Source organism: Battus philenor, unplaced genomic scaffold, assembly GCF_028537555.1.
Source record: "Battus philenor isolate CCGP_79_NKW_IND1 unplaced genomic scaffold, ilBatPhil1.0.hap1 SCAF_9, whole genome shotgun sequence".
Lineage (NCBI taxonomy): Eukaryota > Metazoa > Arthropoda > Insecta > Lepidoptera > Papilionidae > Battus > Battus philenor.
In genome coordinates, this window is record NW_027181759.1 from 10,666,571 (window position 1) to 10,688,090 (window position 21,520).

At 32.9% G+C, this 21,520-nt stretch overlaps 1 protein-coding gene across 1 annotated transcript in view; it reads right to left on the bottom strand.

The window, feature by feature from the left end:
- Positions 1 to 987: 987 nt before the first annotated feature.
- LOC137932152 (meteorin-like protein) overlaps positions 988 to 21,520 on the bottom strand; it is a 42,650-nt gene continuing 22,117 nt past the window's right edge. The window contains exons 2-5 of the mRNA XM_068775733.1: positions 8,033 to 8,244; positions 6,878 to 7,168; positions 3,393 to 3,534; positions 988 to 2,812 (exon numbers count right to left, since the gene is read on the bottom strand). Coding sequence (XP_068631834.1) covers positions 2,560 to 2,812; positions 3,393 to 3,534; positions 6,878 to 7,168; positions 8,033 to 8,244 — 898 coding nt within the window. The 3' untranslated portion in view covers positions 988 to 2,559. The remainder of the gene's footprint in view (positions 2,813 to 3,392; positions 3,535 to 6,877; positions 7,169 to 8,032; positions 8,245 to 21,520) is intronic.

A 21,520-nucleotide genomic window follows, 5' to 3' on the forward strand; every position in this document is an offset into this window, starting at 1 on the left:
TTCGGACGATAAACCACCCACCGCGCTGTGCTGATATGTATGTGTCACCATACTATTTACTAATAACGTAAGGCTTAGTCGTACTTGGCGCTATTATTAGTTGAAATTATGTTGTATCAAAATATTACATTTACATTCCATTGCTTCAAATGAGACATATTTATGCTGCATTTTATAAACGAACTAAACGGTACATGTCTAATACAATAGGTTATTTGTATTATATTGAGCACTTTTACAAAAACTTTTACATCATGTCGGGACATAATGTCGACAAAAATTTTTTTGACCAACAAAAATTTGGACGATGGGCACATATCCGATTTTATTTATTTAAGTTACTTTACTTTCAATATATGATATTTATATGTGTTTTAATGATATATTGATTCATAGTTAAACTAATGGTAAAAATTGTAAATCATTATTTATAAAAAGTCGACAAAAATTAACTTCGGTGTTGTGTCTGTCGGCCAAATGTAAATTGGAGTAATGTCGGTATACATTAGTACATACACAAAACTACCTCTATATAAATTCATAAATATAAAACATTAGAATTTTCAACAAATTATACTCACAGAGTCGAGATAGAATTGCAAAGGGTCTGGCTACCAGCGCACTATGGTGCATCGGGGTTAATATCATCTCATAATTCATTTTCGTCTGATATGTCGTACGATTTATATAATATATGGTTTACAGATGTAAAACTCTGTAGTGTTTTTATTTACAAGGTACTTTTCTGTAATTATTTTTATTTATTATTAATGAGACCTCAAAGTTGCGGAATTTTTAAACAGAAGTTTTTTGAAAAAATCTAGGACAACTTCAAACCATCGTTAACATAACTTTTACGTAAAATATTTACAATATTATATCTTTATGTGCATGAGAAACTATTTTTTGTATTTATTAAATGAAAATTATAATAAAATATTAATAATAAATATTAAAAAAATAGAGAAATATATAAATACTCTGCAACCGAAAAAAATAAAAATTGTCGTTAAAATTTTAGTAGTTAGCGCTGATTGCCGCTGATTAGAAATGATGATTTTTATATTTGCTAAACTATCTACTCGTACTTTCAGAATCAGCAATAGAATTTTGCCCATATTTGCCCCATTTTCTGTAATTCACTTTCAAAGATAGCGCGACGGAGGCTAAAAATTACTTAATTAATGAAGCCGCCTACAGTTTTATTTTTTATTTACATGCTTATTATTATGTAGCAATGGTTTTCAAAAAGTATAAATATAGGCATAAGAGTATATAATATTTTATGTACATTTTATGTATATAAATAGGTTTGTTGTACGTACTTATACTATAGGTACCTATCTAAGTCGTACTCATTATACAATATAACCACGATAATATTTTTCCGGTTACATATACAGTAGAGACATACTTATATATCAGATCGGGAGCAAAATTGCACACGTTGCAATAAATTATGGCGTGTGACTTTAAAATACGTATAAATAGCTGTAAAATGATTGTTTCAATATTAGTGCCCTTTAAGTGTATACTACACAAGTGTACACTATATATACTTAGGTATATTGTGACAGTTTTCTTCGTGCAATTCAATTTAAAGTGAATTGTTGTCTACACTAAAGATCAAAATTAAAGACCTGTGTATCGCTTTCATTGAACATGGAAAACATATTTCTACAGCAGAGTCTTATTTAAACGACAATTTTAACCTAACCGAAACGCAATTTACTTGTGCCAAAGCTAATAATCAAAAATCTTTGTTGCCTAAATTCAAATCTAAATGGAAAGATGCAGCAAGAACAAGGGATCGATTTATGACTAATAACGAAGAATCGTTAAATTCTGAGTATGTAATCGAATTTGTCAATCCAGAAGCCTCCACATCAGAGACTACTACATTTACTGGATCAAAAAGAGGAAGGCCTTGCAAAGATTATGAAGCATCATCTGAGGTTACAAAGAAAAAAAAGTCTACAAAATATATCTAGTTGATAATAATAATTTTATAATTTATACATAATTATGATAAATTATTCTTGCTTGTAAAGTTTCGTTTATTCCTATATTATAAACATTTTTTTACGTGACCATATTAATTATTTTTAATAATATAAAATAAATTTCTTTAACATATTTTAAATCTCTACTTATTCGTCTATTCCTATTTCAAATTTCATGTCAATTATCCTACTAAATAAAAAGTTATTGAATTTTGATATGATATTGACCTTTATGCACCATAATACAACGTTGACATATCCGGCTCGTATCTCTGATTTGTTGTATTTATGTAAGGAGTATAAACTATTTTAATTCAAGTTTTGCTTGTTTGAAGTGGTAATGAGCTGACAGCTGGTTGAAGCAGAAATGTTCTCGAGTGGCGTCGACGAGCCGGTAAGGGACGACCTGGTCAAAGTCGATGAACGCGGACAGCGCATGAGCGGTCATCGTTACGAACGTTGGGGGAGGCCAATGTCTTGGATTGACCTATCGGCTGACAAGACGATGATGACAAACTTTATTTAGTGATACGTCGTTTGTAAAAGTCTGTAATAGCTACGCGTCGAGCGTGCAATGCGCGTCTTGGTCTTGCGCTCGCTGCGCGGCTAGTTGTCGCCATTCTTCCAGGCGCGGGGCGCACACGAGCGCAAGTCGGCCGAGCCTTCGCCGCGCCATCACCACGAACTCACCACCTCCGGCTGACGCACCGCAACCCGACCATACATGTACGTGAGCGAATTGATGATCCGCTCCGCTCGTACGATTTCGTTCGTCTACTTGCTCCGATATACTGTTATCACCCTCATACCTGCAATTACACTGATATGTTAGATGGTATAATACTTTTATGACATGATGCAAAAAAACGGGTGTTATTGGAAATAATGATAAATGCAAGCACAACGAAGGACATCCACTCATAGGGACCTTGACAGCGGAAGACGTGGGATATATGCCGGTTCCAACCAGTCTTGCTAGTAATCTATGGGTAAGGCTTTTATTCAGCACTGTACATCTTATGGGTGATATGACGACGATGATGAATATAAGACAGTGAATCAAACAATAACAATTTATTGTATTATATTCGTTTCGAAAAAGTACACAGGTAAACGGATTTTTAAATTTTATTAAAATCATTGACGCGCACTGTTATGGTTTGTTCTATTTACTTACAGAAGTATTTTTCTAAAAAAAAAACTCTAATTTAAACCTAAAAACTGAAACTCGATCGTAACTAAGTGTGTGGGCATACAAACAAAATTTAATACACCGAATCGGGAGAACGTAATACAGACTACCATTGCACATATTAAGAATTAAAGAAGATAAACAGTACGACTAGAAGTATACATAGTTTTCTAAATAAAAGAGGATGCAGTGCTTACCTGTAGTAATCATGATCGCGGGCGAGTTCGTCGGTGGTCACTTCGCTAACAGTGGCGCGCAGCACCTTATCGAGTCGCAGAGTTAGCTGAGTACTGTCCAGATCTTCGCGCTGCTCGCTGCCTACGATCGTTACTCGAGATACTAAAAAAAAAATGAAATCTCATAAATACAACAGCTTTGCAAATAGACGCTATCGAACTAATAAAAGTAAAAGTTAAACGACAAATGTGTTGTTAAATGCGTTTCTCTAAAACGAAACTTCGTGTTTTTATTCAGGTACATTGTACAGGTGATGAGATATAGCTTTAAAAGCTGTAAATGGATGGGTGTAGAACTCATTTATTTCTAAAAATCAATAGTAAGAAAAAGCGTTTTCTCTATTCGAATTACTACATATAAAAATTAATTATTGTTTACTATCTGTCTATGCAGGCTCTTTATTGCTAGAAGTTGTTGGCCTGTCGCATTACAATTAACAAATTGATCTTACATATTTCAGGCTAAAAACCTAAAGTAGCTCTTTATAAATGTGAAAAATGAAATGTACGTTTACCCTCTTTAAAGCCTTTATACCTACAACCAATGACCCAGTAAAAATGCGTCCGTGCTTTCTGTAGTAGTTACTACAACTGATCAATGTGTACACGATTTTCTAATTTAATATAAAAATTAGTCAATATTTGGTATCAACTATAAATCATATATTCCTTCGTCGAATATACTACGAAACAATTGATAAACGATGACAAAAATATCGGCCAGCAAGTAATAAAACTAAAAAGAATAACATCTACGTGTTCCATATATGAAACTTGAATTTATAGTGATGCCCAAATTTGTCGTAGTTCTTTATAACGGTCGGAAGTAAAATCGACCATTAACATATTTAAAAGTCATTTCAAAACCAATTTAAAAATAAAGATTAAACGATTACATCACTGGGAACCACCATCACGGCAAGAACACGAAATCGTCGCACTGAAGGACAGATAACAATTTCTTTAAAGGTAATAATCACTATTGCCATTGTCCTCGCAATCCAAGTTTTTTCCGTTGACCATGACTAAGCGTAAAAGCAACTTAAATTTTTTACAACAAGCTTTGTTCAAGAGATAAGTGAATAGACGCATTGCTTTTTCGGTCGGTCGTCAATCCAATCCTGTCGTTCGTAATTACATAGCTTTTAGCTAATGAGCTATAGTATCTGATTTTAATGTACACTTGAGAAAGAACATATCATTGTTAGACCAAATGAATTTTAAAAAAAAGATTTTAAATGAGATATATAGTACAAGACGTCGAATGATAGAAAAGAACAGCGTTACATACAACAATACTATTATTAGTTTTAATATTGAATTGTAGAGGAAATAAATTCCAAAAACACGCTAAACGCGATATTAAAATTATCAAAAGTCGCTAGTAAAATTGATGACATCGAAATTTTATCAAACTCATATTTAATCTTTTACACATTCCTTCGCGGTGACGACGACACAAAAACTATTCAATCCTTTAACTTTAAAAAAGGCTTACGACGCGTTATTATAGTTGGTTTGTGGAATTAAAAAAAAAAACAGGATTAACAATGAAGCTTAATTACTTCAATAGCAAGTTAACATTTTCCTTATTGGAATTATTGAACATGTAACAAAATTTTTAGAACATTACAAAATAGCTATAAACTAAATATTTATACGAGATAAGTATAGCTCATTTTTATTAAATGGCTTTTACATCTATTTCCAATGCCACTACACAAATTAATCACTTTGAAATAAGTCATATTAATTTATCTTTGCCACAGTCTAATTACTTTTGTAAGTAAAAAAACTTGCTAGGACATAGTAAACAATCATTTTAATATGTAGTAACCCGAGGGTTGATTCTTTTTTACTTTTATCGTTACGTTATTTATTATTTGTGAAATCATTGATTTTTTGATAGGGTTAATCTTACATTGACATAAAATGAGGTATACATTTACCTCCATAAAACTTTAACACCTATAACCAATTACACTGTATATACCTATTCGATTTATTTGACGTCTTTTTTATGATAGAAAAACAGATGTTTATGATCGGCAGATGTACGAAAAAATTAATTTAGTTTATGATGCATCTTTTGCCAAACAACTTTGTAAATTGTTTTTTGTTAATTTCAAAATAAAATCTATTTTTTATACAAAGTACTGATGTTTTGATATATTTATAATTCCGGCACGTAAATTCCAATAGGAGAAATAAGAACAAGTAATTTAATAAATAAACTTCATTATTGTTCTTGTTTGTATTGTGACAAAATAAAGATTTTACGTGACAAAGATTGTTTTATAAAAGCGACAAAAAAAGAGGATTTTGAAAGTGCCGCGACGGCGGTTAAGTCAGCCGCCCACCGGCCTCCGGGGCGCGTCTATGACATAACTGGCGTCCATTATAATTTATCAGGCGAGTAAAAAAACATTTTATATGCACTCCCCGCCGCGTCGCGTGCCCTTGCACCGCTCGCTCCGATACTCGTTTGCTTATTATGGACGTTAATAGAATCTAAGTAGCGTCACATCCTATTGCATAGGCAAGAGCTTCCGTAAATCGCAACTCGTAATGGCCGCTGTAATGTTGTGTAATCATCTTCTTAGAACTAATGCACTCGGCGTTAACGTCTCGGAAACATGTGGTATTGTTTTTTGTTTTCTTAATATACATAAAAAGACTGAGTTCTAGTTTTTTATAGGAATCGCAAATAAAAACCATGAGTTTCCATGGGAATAATTTTGCAGCGCTATTAAAATGCCAAGAAATTTATTATGACTGTTACGCGAACGATTATACATTTAAATAATAAAGTTTATTTTAATTTGAGGCACACGGAATTTCGATTATGGCGACAAATTGCCGCGCGGTGTGTCGCTCGGTTAATATCGTTTGCTTGTCTGCCTCTGTTTCTGGTTTTATGTTCACCCGAGTGCGGTGCAATTACAACTATTACACTTTCCTGCTAAATGCTGCCACTCAAATGATTGCCACCGCCGCGGTCTCCTTCAAAAAGAATATTTTTAAAACATTTCTCTTACGAGCCGCCTTGTAGAAGTAAAAGTGTCTTTACATTAAAAAGGTACTTCTGTATGTGTTGTTGAATGCAATGAGTTGATTGTTCGGAGTATATTATAAAATTATTTTTGTTTACTATCCGTCCCTGCAGACTATATACTGCCAGAAGTTATTGGCTTGTCGCATTGTAATAGAAAAAAATAATTATAGTAACATTAGATTGGAAATGGGCGTCAAAGATTTTAAATGTTTTTACTGACAAATGAACCATACATTCACCACTTTAAAGTTTTTACACCTAAAACCACTCCCTGTGTGCACCAGTTATGAAACTTTTGTCAGTTATGAAACTTTTTTTTTCTAGAGTTATCTTAATATTTTGGACATCGGACGGCATTCGTACTCTTAAATATGACCTTAAATCAACTCACCTAGATCACTCGTACAATAAGCTAGTTCAAGTTCGGAGTCGGAGCACGGTCTGCAGTCAGCTGTCGCGGGGTCGTAATGGCGCGTTATCAGCGGCCTCGCTTCGTACATGAACGTGGCCATCCTGCGCTGAGTGCCTTCCTCGGGCTCCGCCTCCACGTAGAGCGCAGCCCGACCGCGGCGGCTTCGGAAACACCGCAGCTCTCGAGGATCGCCGTCGTCCGGCGCGTACAAAGGCACCAGCTTTCGTGCGCCTTCCACGAAAATACGCGCGGGGAATCTTTCTGCCGTTTCTAAAAAATCATGCTTCGTATATTTCCTTTTCGTAATAATCCTTGAGAACGTTTAACATGTAAATTCTGCTAAAATTTTTCTTAGAAACATCGTAGCATCAACCTACTAGAGACAATAACATTTTTCTTGTCGTTTCAAACAACTTAGTATTGTAAAGGTTTTTAGATACACAGCGTACAAATGATTGCCTCTTCTTCTGAGGTTGCAAAAACTTGAAGTCGATTACCTAGGCCTGCGATAGCTACGCTCGTGGGAACTCAAGAACCTTAGTTCCTGGAGGCCTTTAACTAAATGAGATGGGAAGGGGTGGGTATGTAGATGTTGAAATAAAAAGACCTAATTATTATTATTATTATAGTGGCCAGTAAAACAGAGCGTTCTCACGTGAAAGCTGCAAGGTTATTACTACTCGTAGTTATCAATATTGTCATGACTGATAGACGCACCTGAAGGTATAAGCCGTACCAAAAAGACTATCACCATGTCAGGTCCTGCGCTGCTGTCTACTGACTTTAAGCGACATGTAAGTTAGTCAACCGTCGGTCCATGTATTGGTGGCCTATCTTCGTCGCCTCTACCGGCTCGTGGTCATCACTCGAGAACATTTCGGCCCAAACGGTCGTCTGTTACACGAGCGATGTGCCTCGTCCGCTGTCATTACAAATGAGCAAATCTTCGAGGATCGTCGGTGACCTTAATTCTTCTATGGATCTCTTTTCGGAGTTTTTATTTGGAGTCTTAATATTAATCATACCAGAAAATTCTTTAGATATCAGCTTTAGATCATTGTTATGCTTTGTTTTTTCGTCTCGTTATAATATGTAAAAATAATCTAATAATAATAAACAATGTAGTGGGTTTACCATTATAGTGGAACTGCAGGTCGGCGAAGAAATCTGGCGGATCTGGACGACGAACCACGCGCAGGCATACGCGGAAGTCCCGCTCGGAGGCCGGCAGGGGAGGGCGCACCAGGAGACGCAGTGCCCCACGCGGGTACACCCATGAAACGGTGCCCGCGCGGCAACGCAGGTACACCGGCGTCACACCGCGCTCCGGCGCCGAGGACAGCCCACTACACAATACAAATATTTATAGACGATCGTACGTGTGAAAGCATTAAAGGGGTCAATTTATAGCTCATTTGCGGTCAATTATTGTGTGGTACATCCTATCCAAAAATCAATAGTTTCAGGAATAACATATAACATAATAATGAAATGTAATTTATTTCCAAGTGTTTAATTACTTTATTTTAAACTTAATTATTGTTTACCTGTTCGCCAGTAGCTTTTCAATAGAAAGAAAGGTAATATAACATATTTCGGAGTGATCCCTTTATATAGAATGATTTGAAATATGTGTAAAAGCTGTGAAGATTTTTGCTGACAAATAACCAATAGATTTTAAATCTTTTACACCTATAACCAATCACGCTAAATATTTTCTAACTTCTTCAGTCATATTGTTTAATTTATAATTCGAAGCTTTATGACTAAGAGCCTTATCCACAACTATCTAAACAAATTAAAAAAAAAATAGGCACAAAAAAGTTGCCAAAATACTTTTATTATATAATTGGAATAAAATATTCACATGTAAATAAGTTATTTACGTCTATGTGGGCTATTTTCGGTCGTCGTTATCGAAGAGATTTTTGGTTCGATCTCGTGGAATAATCCTGACTTTATGTTGTACTTTTTATGACTCTCGTTGAGCGCCTATAAGCTTGTTTATAAACAAAGTTAAAGTTAAATTAAAAACTTGTTCAAAAAAAAAGTCGGAATTGAGTGATGTTTCTTCATATGTGAAGAAGTATTCTATTGTTTCGAAAGCTGCCCAGCGGTGTTTGATTCGACAATTTTATTAAAGTGTATGTAAAATAGTTTGACAATTAGAATATGTGTATAAGATAGGACGGAGAGCTGAATTCTTAATCTAGAAATATACAAATCATATTAACCTAATCCTTCAAGCTTAGATACCATAAAAAGGTAAAAAGAAACAGCGACCATGCGCCACAAAAAAGAGCTATTGTATGGTGATTGTGTGAAAAATCGCATACCATAGGAAACAAAAACGACTACTATTCTTTTACATCTAAAATTTAAAAATCAATCTACACTTTGGCTACTTTGGCACGAAGGTATCTAAACGACCACGATAAAATGTGATAAAAAAGGTTGACGAAAAAACACCTAGTGCCTAAATGATAAATATAATTGTAAAAGAGATTATAATAGTCTAGATTATTCATGCTCTGTGACGAAGTAGAAGGAAGAAAAATTTAAAGAAACTCGTCAGGCCACCAAGACTTACCAGAGCAAGCATAACCATTAGTAATAAAAGAAAAACATTGTAGATGTTATAACGCATAGACGAGTGCATGCTTATATGTTCGTATAATAAAGATGTATTTATCGTTTTCGTATTATCTAATACTAATTGTCATGATTTAATAACAAAATTTACTAATTTTGACCTTTTACGATGACTAATAAAATATAAGTACATCACCGCGAATGGTATATATGGCAGACAAATACAGACTCTCAATGTGTAGTGGTCAGCACTCACGCTGGGTACGTCGGCAAATTTATTCAATGACCATCCATGTCCTGCAAAACCTTAACGAAAATTCTAGGACGTCGCTGTAAAAGGCCTAATGATATTGGAATCCGTGCCACCAATTTCGTGGGTCGGTCCCACTTAATGCAATCGTTGGGGGTAAGTTGTTTTTATCATATTTGGACCGGCTGCCCATACCTACGGACTTAATTAGTAAAAACTATATTGTCTGAGAATCTTACAAACGTGGTACGTGGAAGCATTCAAATGTTTTTTTCACAAGAGAAGAAATTTGTAATTTGAATGTGAACTTTAAAATATCTTATCAAACTTGGACTTAGATATTTTTAGAGTACTTTTGCTAATATTACGCACTCAATGTGATGTTCTGAATCCATTAAAATTAACCAATTTAATTAAAATAATGATATACGGCCCAAACCCTGTCTTAGTTACTGCAAAAAGTACTGTAGGTTACGCGACTTCAATGCTCTGGCTAACACGACGAAGCTAACAGACAAACAGCAATTATTAATGACAAAAATGAAAAATGTAATGTACATGGTAATTAATTCCCTGCTACAATACTAAGCATAAAAGGGGAAAACAGCTCGGAAGGTGGGTTTATATCACCCTTAAAAAGAACAGGTACCTTGTGGCTGAAAATGGTGACGGATACGATAAAATAGAAAATGTTATAGAAGACCTACACGTTGCAGGACACACTGAAACGCCTATTTAATTATTTAGAATTATTTTCTCTGGTAGTAAAAGCTTTAATGAGGTGAATATATAGCTCGTTTGTCAGAAAAAACCTTAACAGATTTTACATTTATTACAAATGAAATATAAAATTATTAGCAACGGTAACAGCGGTGAATGACATACACGCAGTCGTTCAGATTAGTAAAAAAAATGAAGTCAATATTATGTACCTTAATTTGCTTATACTGGGTAGTTGGAAGTAGGTGAAAAAGCTTGAATAAAAAGCTAAAAACCCCTTTATGGGGGAATACATAAGTTATTTGTCAGTAAAAAGCTTTTTTTTACACATTTTTACAATCAACCAGTATATAGACATCATTCTAAAAAAAGTTACATTATTCAAATTTTCTGTTGGAAAGTGAAAAGCCAATAATTTTTTGCAGTGAAGTCTACCGGGACAAAAGAAACTATAATTAATTATAATTCGAGTATTTGATGATTAGATTTTATTATCATTATCATGAAGTTGTTTATAATTACTGAAACCATTAGTTTTTGGATAGTGTGTATCATACATTAATTGACAGCAAATAAGCTATATATTCATCTTTATAAATATTTTACACGTATCATATAGCCAGTCATTTTCTACATTATGTAAAATTCAATAAAAAGGCTTTTATATTCGTATGTAAAAGGATGCAATCAATAGACAAAATTTTCCAGAGTACATAAAAAAATTCATAATAAAAATCTAAGATTATCGAGAATGTAGATGGAAGTTTGTTATAAGAAGAATACAAATAATACAATGTATAATATACAAATGACAGCAGTAATATCACTTTACATTGTTAAGTTTTATTGGTTCGCCATTACTGTTTTATATGAAGAAATGCTTTTTATGGAGGATTATACCGTGCTAGTAAGTCTCTATATGTGTGTCGTGGGCTTGGAGCAGCGCCCACGTCTGCCCACGGCGGTCACCGGCGCACGTAAACCATAAAACTCTAATATACAACATCGCCTCGTCGCGACAGCTGTAGAAACAAGACAATGCTTTTATACAACGTATTTCGAGACCATTCTTACCAGTACCAAATTCATTTCATATATTTTGAAGGTGAAGATTTTATCTTTTATACAACTCGTTATCTTCATATGTAACATGTTATCTCAATAGTACTGGGACGTTGCAATCAAAGTGAATACGATACCATAAATTGAGCAGGATTTATAGTATTTTTTTTTAAAAAAAAAAGAACATTTCAATAAAACTTTTAATAAGGCTACCGTGAACGCACCATAAAGGCATTAATCATCCATTATACAGATTAAAAATAAAATTTATATTCTATAAATTAAAAGCTCACAATATATTAAGGCACGATGCTCATCAATCAGAGTTATTTTTAGGAATTATATTAATTTAATGGACGCATTTGACAAGTCACATCCTTAATAGTTTCACGTCATCAAAGGGGCTCGCCTAATCCACCCTAATGGGCGATGGTTGAAATATGCGCCTTGTGAATTATAAATCAGTACAAGTGTTCCAGCGTTGGATATGCTCTGGCGACACACGTGGACTTTCTTACCCCTCAGGGGTGAACAACCTAAGGCGACGACTATAGCAGCCGGGATTGCGCTCATTAGGCTCTGCGTACTTGTTTGGTTCGAAGATTCTACGCAACTAGTATAGCTAGTTTTTAATAAGGGCAACATACCTGTAAAGAAAGGAAACCTACGAATACTATTATGAACTGATAAACGATCTTACTTAACAGGTTATATAATCTGTGATTGACTAACGAAGAATATTTATCGTACGAATAAGAAATATGTTTATGAACTGAATTTACATTCATGATGTTATTTTCGAATAGAAAGATTAAAAAAAGAGAGCGAGTCAATCACGAAGGGCGCCACAGCCCTGAAGTTTAACGCGCCTTTTCGTTATCGGCGCGCGCTAAAACAACACACACAAAAACAATATGTTTATAAAAACCGCTAACTTTCTGTTTTCAAACATGGACACAAAAAATGTGTGTGGCGCGGTGTTAACTGCAGTTTGTTCCGCGTCCGTGTTTCAACCGGCGGTTGCGTATTATTATTTAATTACGAAAGAGCTTTATATTTTCTATCTAATATAAAATAGTTTCTTGTAAACATATTGGATTAACTTACCATCATCCATTTCCACTAAAAGAAACGAAGATATAAAACATTAGCATTTTGTTATGTATGGTTTTCGAGTTAGGAATAAATATATTAAATACAGAGTGATAGGTTATAGGTATAAAAGCTTTAAAATTATTAAGCAGTAGTAGCTTTAAAGGTAGTAAGGCATATCTCATTTGCTGTCAATTTATGTATGGTACAACTTATCTAAAAATTAAGTTACAGAAATACTAAATAATTTAAATAAAATTAATTCGTTTTTACTATCTCTCCCTCCAAAACTTTATATTGCCAGAATTTATTAGACCGTAGCATTTTCATAAAATAAATATGTAATTGTAATGTATTTTAGAGTGTTCACTCTAAACAGATAAAATCTAACTTATTCAAGTAACTATTAATGTTTCAGGCGGAAAAAATAGGTAATTCTACACACTATTAAACATAATCGAATCTGAAAAAAAATAATATTCAAATATGCTTTCGCTTTAATCATTTGTATCGAAAACCAATTCAGCGGTAATAAGTTGGAATGGATAAAAAAGGGTCAAATGTACAGCAATCTATCGCCATTACGATGAAATGACAGGCGCTGCGTCTCACTAAAAGGCTACCTCGAATCCCAACCAGCCAACCCTTTTTATTGGACAAATGAAGTCACGTTCCACTTCAAAATACATTTTCTTTTATAGCCGTTGCGAAAAAAAAAATAAAGCGTGAAGTTCATTATATCATGGTAATTATAATTGAATATGTATTTCCGAACGATGTTTAGACAACAAACGCAGACTTAGCGATTTTTTTAAAACTGAATGTGAATATTAACTAAAAATAACCGGAATCGAAAACATACATCATAATAATACGTACTTTCCTAATGGTTTTTTTTTTTTAAAACGCGTTTTAGCACTAAAATAAATCCTTGCGGCAAGGTCAATCACATTTTACGCAATGATAAATAAAATGATATTATTTTTATATAGTAAAATTAAAAAATAATGATTTATAATTTATAATTAAAAATATAAAAATGTTATGCTATTTTAATAACATAAAATTTAATTTATAATTATACAAGTGATATCATATATTTTTTTAATTATTATGCTTCCTTTTTACATGTCTTTTAAAAAACTTAAAGTATTCTGTAATCATTAATACCATTATTACTCATATTTTGCGCGGTGATGATAATTTTCCAGTTGCTTACAAATATAGTGACATCTAGTTGTTAAAGAGTCGACCTCCCTTATCTGACGGGCCGATCTATGACAATTAATTACATAAAAACGTTAGAATATAGCCTGTGAGCACGCAAAAACAAGAATACATGCCTGTTACAACTTTAAATTATTGAATTTATTGAAAGCATTTTAATACAATTGGATATACATTATTACTTCATAACATATTTACATCACAAGAATCGATTAACAAGAAAATTTTTGAGAAAAAACCGAAAAAAAATGCTGCCTATATGAATATATGAAGGAATACATAATATAATAAGCTGTAAAAGATAAAGTAGGTGGAATGTTAACTTGAGTGATAGTTCTTAAAAATCTAATATAGAGTTAAAATCTTAATTATAGTTCGTGAACCTTAAAGTAAAACACGCACTTATGATTTTCCCAGTCCGCGATTATTATAGATATCTAAAAGTCGTAATAATCATTCGAATCTACTCGCTTATTCGTTGTTATTGCAAGACTTCCTGATTCGATTTAATTGAATGGCGTTGGATGTATGGAAATAACCGGAGCTTTGAATCGACCAATAAACTTCTATAGATACCTTTTTCATACCAATATAAGGCGGTCAATACATTGTAAGGAAACTAATAGACATACATATTAAGCCGTACTTCCATTCTTGTGTCTGTCTTTATGACGCGCCTTTATAACCTCTCATTAAAGTGTACCGTTGACAACAAAGCTCTGTTGTTATTTTACGACCAAATACCTTATAACAATCGTATAAAATGAAACTTTTAGCATACTAGTGTTAAGTAAGGATTGATTCGAAGGAAACATAGTTTGATCATAATTCAAGTATTTATAGTATCAACCACTCATGTTAAAGTTAATTATATTTCGTTGCATTTTAAATACAAACTAATAATGTTGCAGAGTACTTGACATAATGCAAAAAGGATACAAAATTCGAAAGTGAAACGTAAGTGGAAAAACTCAACATAAAAACGGCACCCAAATTTGTACATAAAAATTCTTATTGGTTATAACTCATACATATTTTTTGTTTCTTTAGTTTTAATTTTGTCCCGTTAAGAACATAAAGTGTGTACATTTTATTCGGGTCTTTACCGGTATTAATATTTAAATGTATGCATAAAGCACTAAAAAGGTTAAAAGATATCAAATGAATTTTAAAAGCAAGTTGCATCTATTATTTATAATGATAAAACAAAGCTTAATTCCACACGTGTATGTTTATTCTTTTTAAATGCAATACGATGATTTGATGAGTTAAATATTATAAATAGTTGTACATGGATAGAAAGTTCGTTAGCGCATGACATGCGTCATAAAGCTTTATCTCAGTTTTACAACAGTCGCGCCACAATAATAAAATAAATAAATGTGTCTCTTTTCTACGAAGACTTTTATTTATTCTCGCCCAAACCTGGCCCGAGATAACAATGATGCGTACGTTCAACCTTTATGCGGCGCAGGGTTGTTAAAACAAATCATCTCGTTTATCATTTAATTGTTGCTATAAAAGGTCATAAATTCGTGTGTCGAGTTTTGCTTTAAAAATATGTTCTTTTTTTTTCACACCAACTCTTAATAAGGCAAAAGCATTATAAATTTTTCAGAATACAAAATGAAATTAAAAAAAAATACTTTTAACAAAAATCTACAAATTATTGTCATAAATGAAATCATTAATAAGTAATATAGTTATAATTAATTAAAGGGAGAAGTGTTATTATAATTAAATACAGAATTAGGAATAGAATTATTAAACATTTTTAGCAATGGCATCCCTGGACGTGACACGCGCGCCGCGGCCGCGCGGGCTGCCCACGCGAACGCCACTGGCGCAGTATTACCATACTCGATATGATCGCCGACTTTACTTCTGGCCATTGTAACGGCGTTTACACAGCCCGCGCCTATCGCCATGTATCACACTGTTAATTTACCCTGATGGGCTGTTAATTTTTTTGTCTATCGGTGACAAACGACGCGATAAATAACAATGCTATAGAATTTCTAGTAAATTGATTCAACGGTACTAATATAAATCTTTTTTTTAACAATATTGTGTCTTAATGTTATCTATGTGTTATAATATTTGATATAAATTGCAAGACAAATAGAGGACAAACTATATCGAATATAGATAAAATAATAAAAAAAAATTAAACTGGTTTTCTACGAATATAATATCCGTAAAATAAACATGGCCACATGTCTTGGTCGCGCGCTTGTTCAAGTGCTTTACTAAGATTAAAATGCTTCAAAAGCCCACACAGACTTCGAAGCCTCCACTCGTACGGTCGCTGCATTTTTTTTTGTTTCTAGGTCAACATTGAGTCGTGCACAATTGTCGGTCCGCAGCCACGCTCCGTCTCGCCGAGACTTCTGTGATCTACTTTTGTACTAGTTTATAAACGAACAGGAAACTAAGCATTGTATAAATTTGCAGTGATAATTCTGTTCTCGCTGGCCAACGCAACATGGACCAGTTCTGTTGCTAACAGATAAAGGGCAAATTTCAAGGCAATAAATATTGGTTAACTGCTTCATTCCGGTTTATATAAGCTCTTGAAATCGTTTGTAGGTAGTTAATATTAAATTATAATTTTTATGTAGTACTATTTATTCAAAATTAATAATCTAACATAAGGCCGTTACCAATTTCTTTACATTACTTTTTAAACATTAATTTTCTATTTTGTCTATTGCTTATTATATCTCCATAGAATTGAATGTCGTTTTGATTAGATAATTTCTAATCAGATTTTAAATCTTAGTTCAGGCATCAATGATGAACAGATTTTTTTTTAATTTTACAACCATTTGTGATTCGTTTTTTGATCACACATTATCCGCTCACCGCGGCATTAAATAAATAGAGTATTTTTTTATAGCTAGCTGCATAATTATTCACCCCCTCAACACTCTTTATGGGTAGAATTTCGTATATTCCGTTCTTTGCTAGGAAAGCTTATATATAGATAGGTGTTATAAATAGTCGATTGACATAATTTATAGATTAAATAATAAAAAAAATATAGTTTACAAGATTTTCCAATTTATAGTAAAAGGAGAGGAATGTTTTAGGTTGCCGTGAAACAATGGAAGCGAGGTAATCATAACAATAAGCGATATTGTATAGCTTGTCCCGGACAATGGGCGGTGGACGGCCGCCGCGGGCATGGCAGCGCGTGCGCGCCCATTGTGCGCTTGCACCGAAACCTGTGTCCGACGCGACCACAATGAAAAAACCTCAAATAAAAATAATATATACATTCACCACTTGAGTATTCCTCACAATAACTCGTTATGTCCTTGTACAGATCGTAATATAAGTTATAGGAAAATTATTTTAATTTTTTTATATCACTGAGCATTGTAGACGCATCATATGAATTATAAATTTCCATTGTTCACAAAACAATAAATTTTCAAAAATGTACAAAATGATTATTGTTTTAAAAGCTTTAAAGGGTGAATGTATAGCTAAATTGCTGTCAATTAATGTATGGTAAAACCAATTCGAAAATTAATGATTTCAGAAATTTTAAATAACGTAAAAGTACGTATTTAGTAATATAAAAATATTTTTTTTAAATTCAATAAATATTTTAAAATTAAATATTTTTTACTGTCTATTGTTGCTAACTTTCAGCCACCAGAAGTTAATGGCCAGTCGTATTCCAATAGAAAAGAATATTTAATAAAACATATTTCGAAATTGTAGCTTTATTATACAGGGTAATTGGAAAAGCCCATCTTTCACCTCTTTGCTATTACCCGGTATTAAAGGATAAATTGACGTCGAGACATTATTTTAGAATATAGTAATAGACCATACAGTAAGAGGTCGTGTGTCTTGCTGGAAAAATAACAAAAGTGATGACAAGAATCTATGCAATAGTCATTACATAAAATGGAATATACATCAAACATTACGTCTAGGATCGCATAGATAGTTTGAAACGTTGTAAATTGGATCCCTGGGCTCGTATTAAAGTGGTCTTGAATTGATCGCGATAGCAATAGACGTTGATAGCAGTAAGCCGCAATAATGGCATAGTATCGTGGTGCTGATTCGTACTGATTGTATAATGGGGAGCTCTCGTGCAGCGCGGCGCGTGGGTGACCCTCTGTCATCGTCTAAGAAAATACGTAATTGTAACTCAACCTCATGCAGCCGATGAATATCCATAGAATAACACGTTTGAAATGTGTTTCTATTATACTTAAACCGTTTTATGTTCTGTTTTCACCAATCCATACATTTTATAGAAGACAGTTATTTTATCGATCGAGGAACTCAACACCATGATAGGAGACCTCAATCGAGTTTCCCATCGGGTGGGCCTTTAAATTAACCTGTATAAGACGTAAACTATATCAAACGCCAATCTCGTGCCCACCACTATATCATAAGGTGCTGATTGCAAGTCCCTTCCAATAGACCTTTTTAGAAATCTATAGAGGAAGCCAATTCCAGTAATGGCGTCTTACGGCTGAATTGAAGAGTTTTTCTTCATAAATATCATTTATAATCCTAAACGTGATGAGACAAACAAAATTCATCTAATCCTAAATATGACACGCTAGACATAACAATTTTACAAAGTAATTAATTTCTTTTGTATAATCGCTGTCATTTTGGACATTATGTTGTACTGGACAAGTAATGAAACTATTTAAAAAATAATGTATGTAAATATGTATGTAATGTATGTAAAAAGCTTTTAAGTTTTTTAACGTGCTATCTATTTATTCCAGTAAAGTTTACCTATTCTCAATCACCTTGTATATATATCTGTGTATATGTAAATAAATAAACATTCACTAAAACATTTTTCTAAAAAGTAATAAATGAAGCCCCTCATATAACAAATGCGTTCAATGTGCAATACATTAAGTAATAAATAGAGAATGCTTCAAACCTTAGGCATCGTGTGACGCAAACGCCTGAGTAGATAAAATCTTTTTTTCCTTTACTAATAAAGCATCTAAATGGTACATGAAATTGGAGTGAACTTTAGGCGCATGTGTGGCGTTTGCGACGGCGCCGGCACATGGGATCCGACATAAATAATATTAATACAAACATACCTACGGTTGACCTTTGGTTATGGTGAAAAAAACATACGCTCTCGATAACAATTGCATATGGTGGACTAAGTAACTTTTTAATGCGTCTGTCTCGAATTTTAAAATATTACGTCACTCCACATTTTTAACATAAAATTATGAAAATTTATGACCAAATTTATTTTCATATTAATGTAACGATAGATTTATGAAATTGCCTGACGAAATATTTCACTTTTTAAAACACTTATAGCAATGATGAAAATTGGTCGAAAATAATTCCATATAATTATTATAACGACCAGAAAAACAAAGTCCTTTTAACAAACTATGAAATGAATTCGTTGGTACGCGAAAAACACAAGGCTGTGTAGAACATCATTCCAATTACATGTAATTTAAACGCCTACGGGTGATTACGGGAAGGGTACAAGTAAATCTTACGTTGTTGCATAGCAGAAAAATATTTTAAATTTTTCAACAGACATTCCTATAACATCTGTACGAACACTAACCTGTGAATTAGTCTGCTATATTTAAAAATATTTTAAGTAAATTTGCTTTTCTGTATAAATAAAATAAAGGTAAATAAAAAAATTTGGATTTGGATCTTAGGGTTGATTGAATATAAGTGTGAAAGCTTAGTGTGAAAGGGGTATATATATTTAGATCATTCGCTGGTAATTAATGTATGGTATCAAAATATTACACCCATTGAAAAAAGAATATGACATATTAAAATTAATTGTGTTTTACTATGTTCCTGCAGACTTTATACTGACAGGTTAGGTATGTCGCATACAAAAAAATCCAACGTATTTCAGAATCATCACTTTATACAGAATGATTAGAAATAGGTGTAAAAGCTTTAAATCTTTTTGCTGATAAATAGGGTATACCCTTTTATAGCCTTTACAACTGTAACCTATCATCCTTTTTATCAGTATAAGATTGATTAACAAATATTATTATAATATATAATATTATTAATCTGAATATTCCAATGAAGTGTCTACGGCTGCACAAGACCATAAATATAAGTTTTAGGAGCGTAATTGTTTAACGGGATATCACATACAAGGACTTTCGCGCCTGTTTGAGGAAGTTCAAAATTTATTTATAACATGTAAAGCACGCATCGTATCAGACACGCAAATATTTTCTATGCAAATAGCCGTGAAATGAGAGTGAACGTGGAGAGTGAATCGCATGGGAATAACATGTTGATAAGAGAATAAAAAAGTTGTTAAAACGAATATGCCTTGGGAAAAAGCGGTCGTGGGAAAGAAAAAATATTTATAATCGATTTAAAGATTTGCCAATCAATTTCTTTAAAAAAATCGTATTATTTTTATTTATTATTTATGTTCAATGTTATAAAATAATGTTAAAATTACATTAAAAATTTTAGAAACATCTTCCAAATTTTATTTAAAAAAAAACTCATGTTATTCTAAATATTTAAATTGTTTGTTCTTTCCTACAAAAAGTAATAGAAAATTAAATATCAAACGTATCTGATTTTTTGTCTTTAACATTAGAGTGAATAGAATATATGCAATTATTATTCTCGTGAGCCGCAATAATAACTTCGCACTAGCTAAACAGGATGTTCTTTTTTGTATTAACGCATCATAGAACAAAATTTTTCCATCTACAACACTGAATATAAATAAGTGAATAACTTTTTATATTACACATAATAACAAACCGATCATAAATAAGCATGTTTCCCTCAATTAGGTTATCCTGAGCACCCTCTTGTCGCCTAGAGTTGGCTATTATTGATAAGAGCTGTTCACACGCTTTATCTGACAGGTGACACATGTCACTTTGACAATCAGTCCAGTCGGTCAACATGTCGCCATTGTCAATCTTAGTGTGTACACTTCGAAGATTTCATCAGACGGCAGATTAAAAATTTCAATTTTTTTTTTCTTGTACATCTTTAAATATTGACTTTGACTCATACTTATCTTATAAAAATTTGCTTTTATTAAGTATTTTATACTTGTGTTTTTGAACACCGTAATAAAATTACTAAATTCGTGATTCCGGACGTGAGTTTACTGACTTCTAGAGCAAAACACAGTAGAAATACAAAAACAATCATAATAATGGTTTTGCGATATAAATGCCTCGTGGACACATAAAAATAACAACTAAGTAAACATAAATCGGAGTCGATGTCGGAATCGAATTTATATAATACAAAAAATATAACATGTCAATGATAATAGGTGTAGTTAACATTTAGATTAAATAGGTCACAAAGCGCGCAGAGCTGATGGAGAAGGCCACTGGGGCCTTAAGGTTCTGGAGTGGAGACCAGAGACCAACAAGCGCAACGTTAAAGTCCACATTCAAAAAATACGGCTTAATTATGTGGTAATATTTGTAAGGTATATAGGTATAGGTATAGAAATTAGAAATCCAATCCAGTTTTCGTAAAAAGTCTCTACAAATCTACAAATTATTCGAAATTGTAATTGTATGTTAGTTATACAAATAGTCCAATTTGCAATGTAAAACTCAAGTCACTTATCTATCGCGGTACAATATTAGTTCGCCTTGCATTAGAACAACTTTCATTTCGAA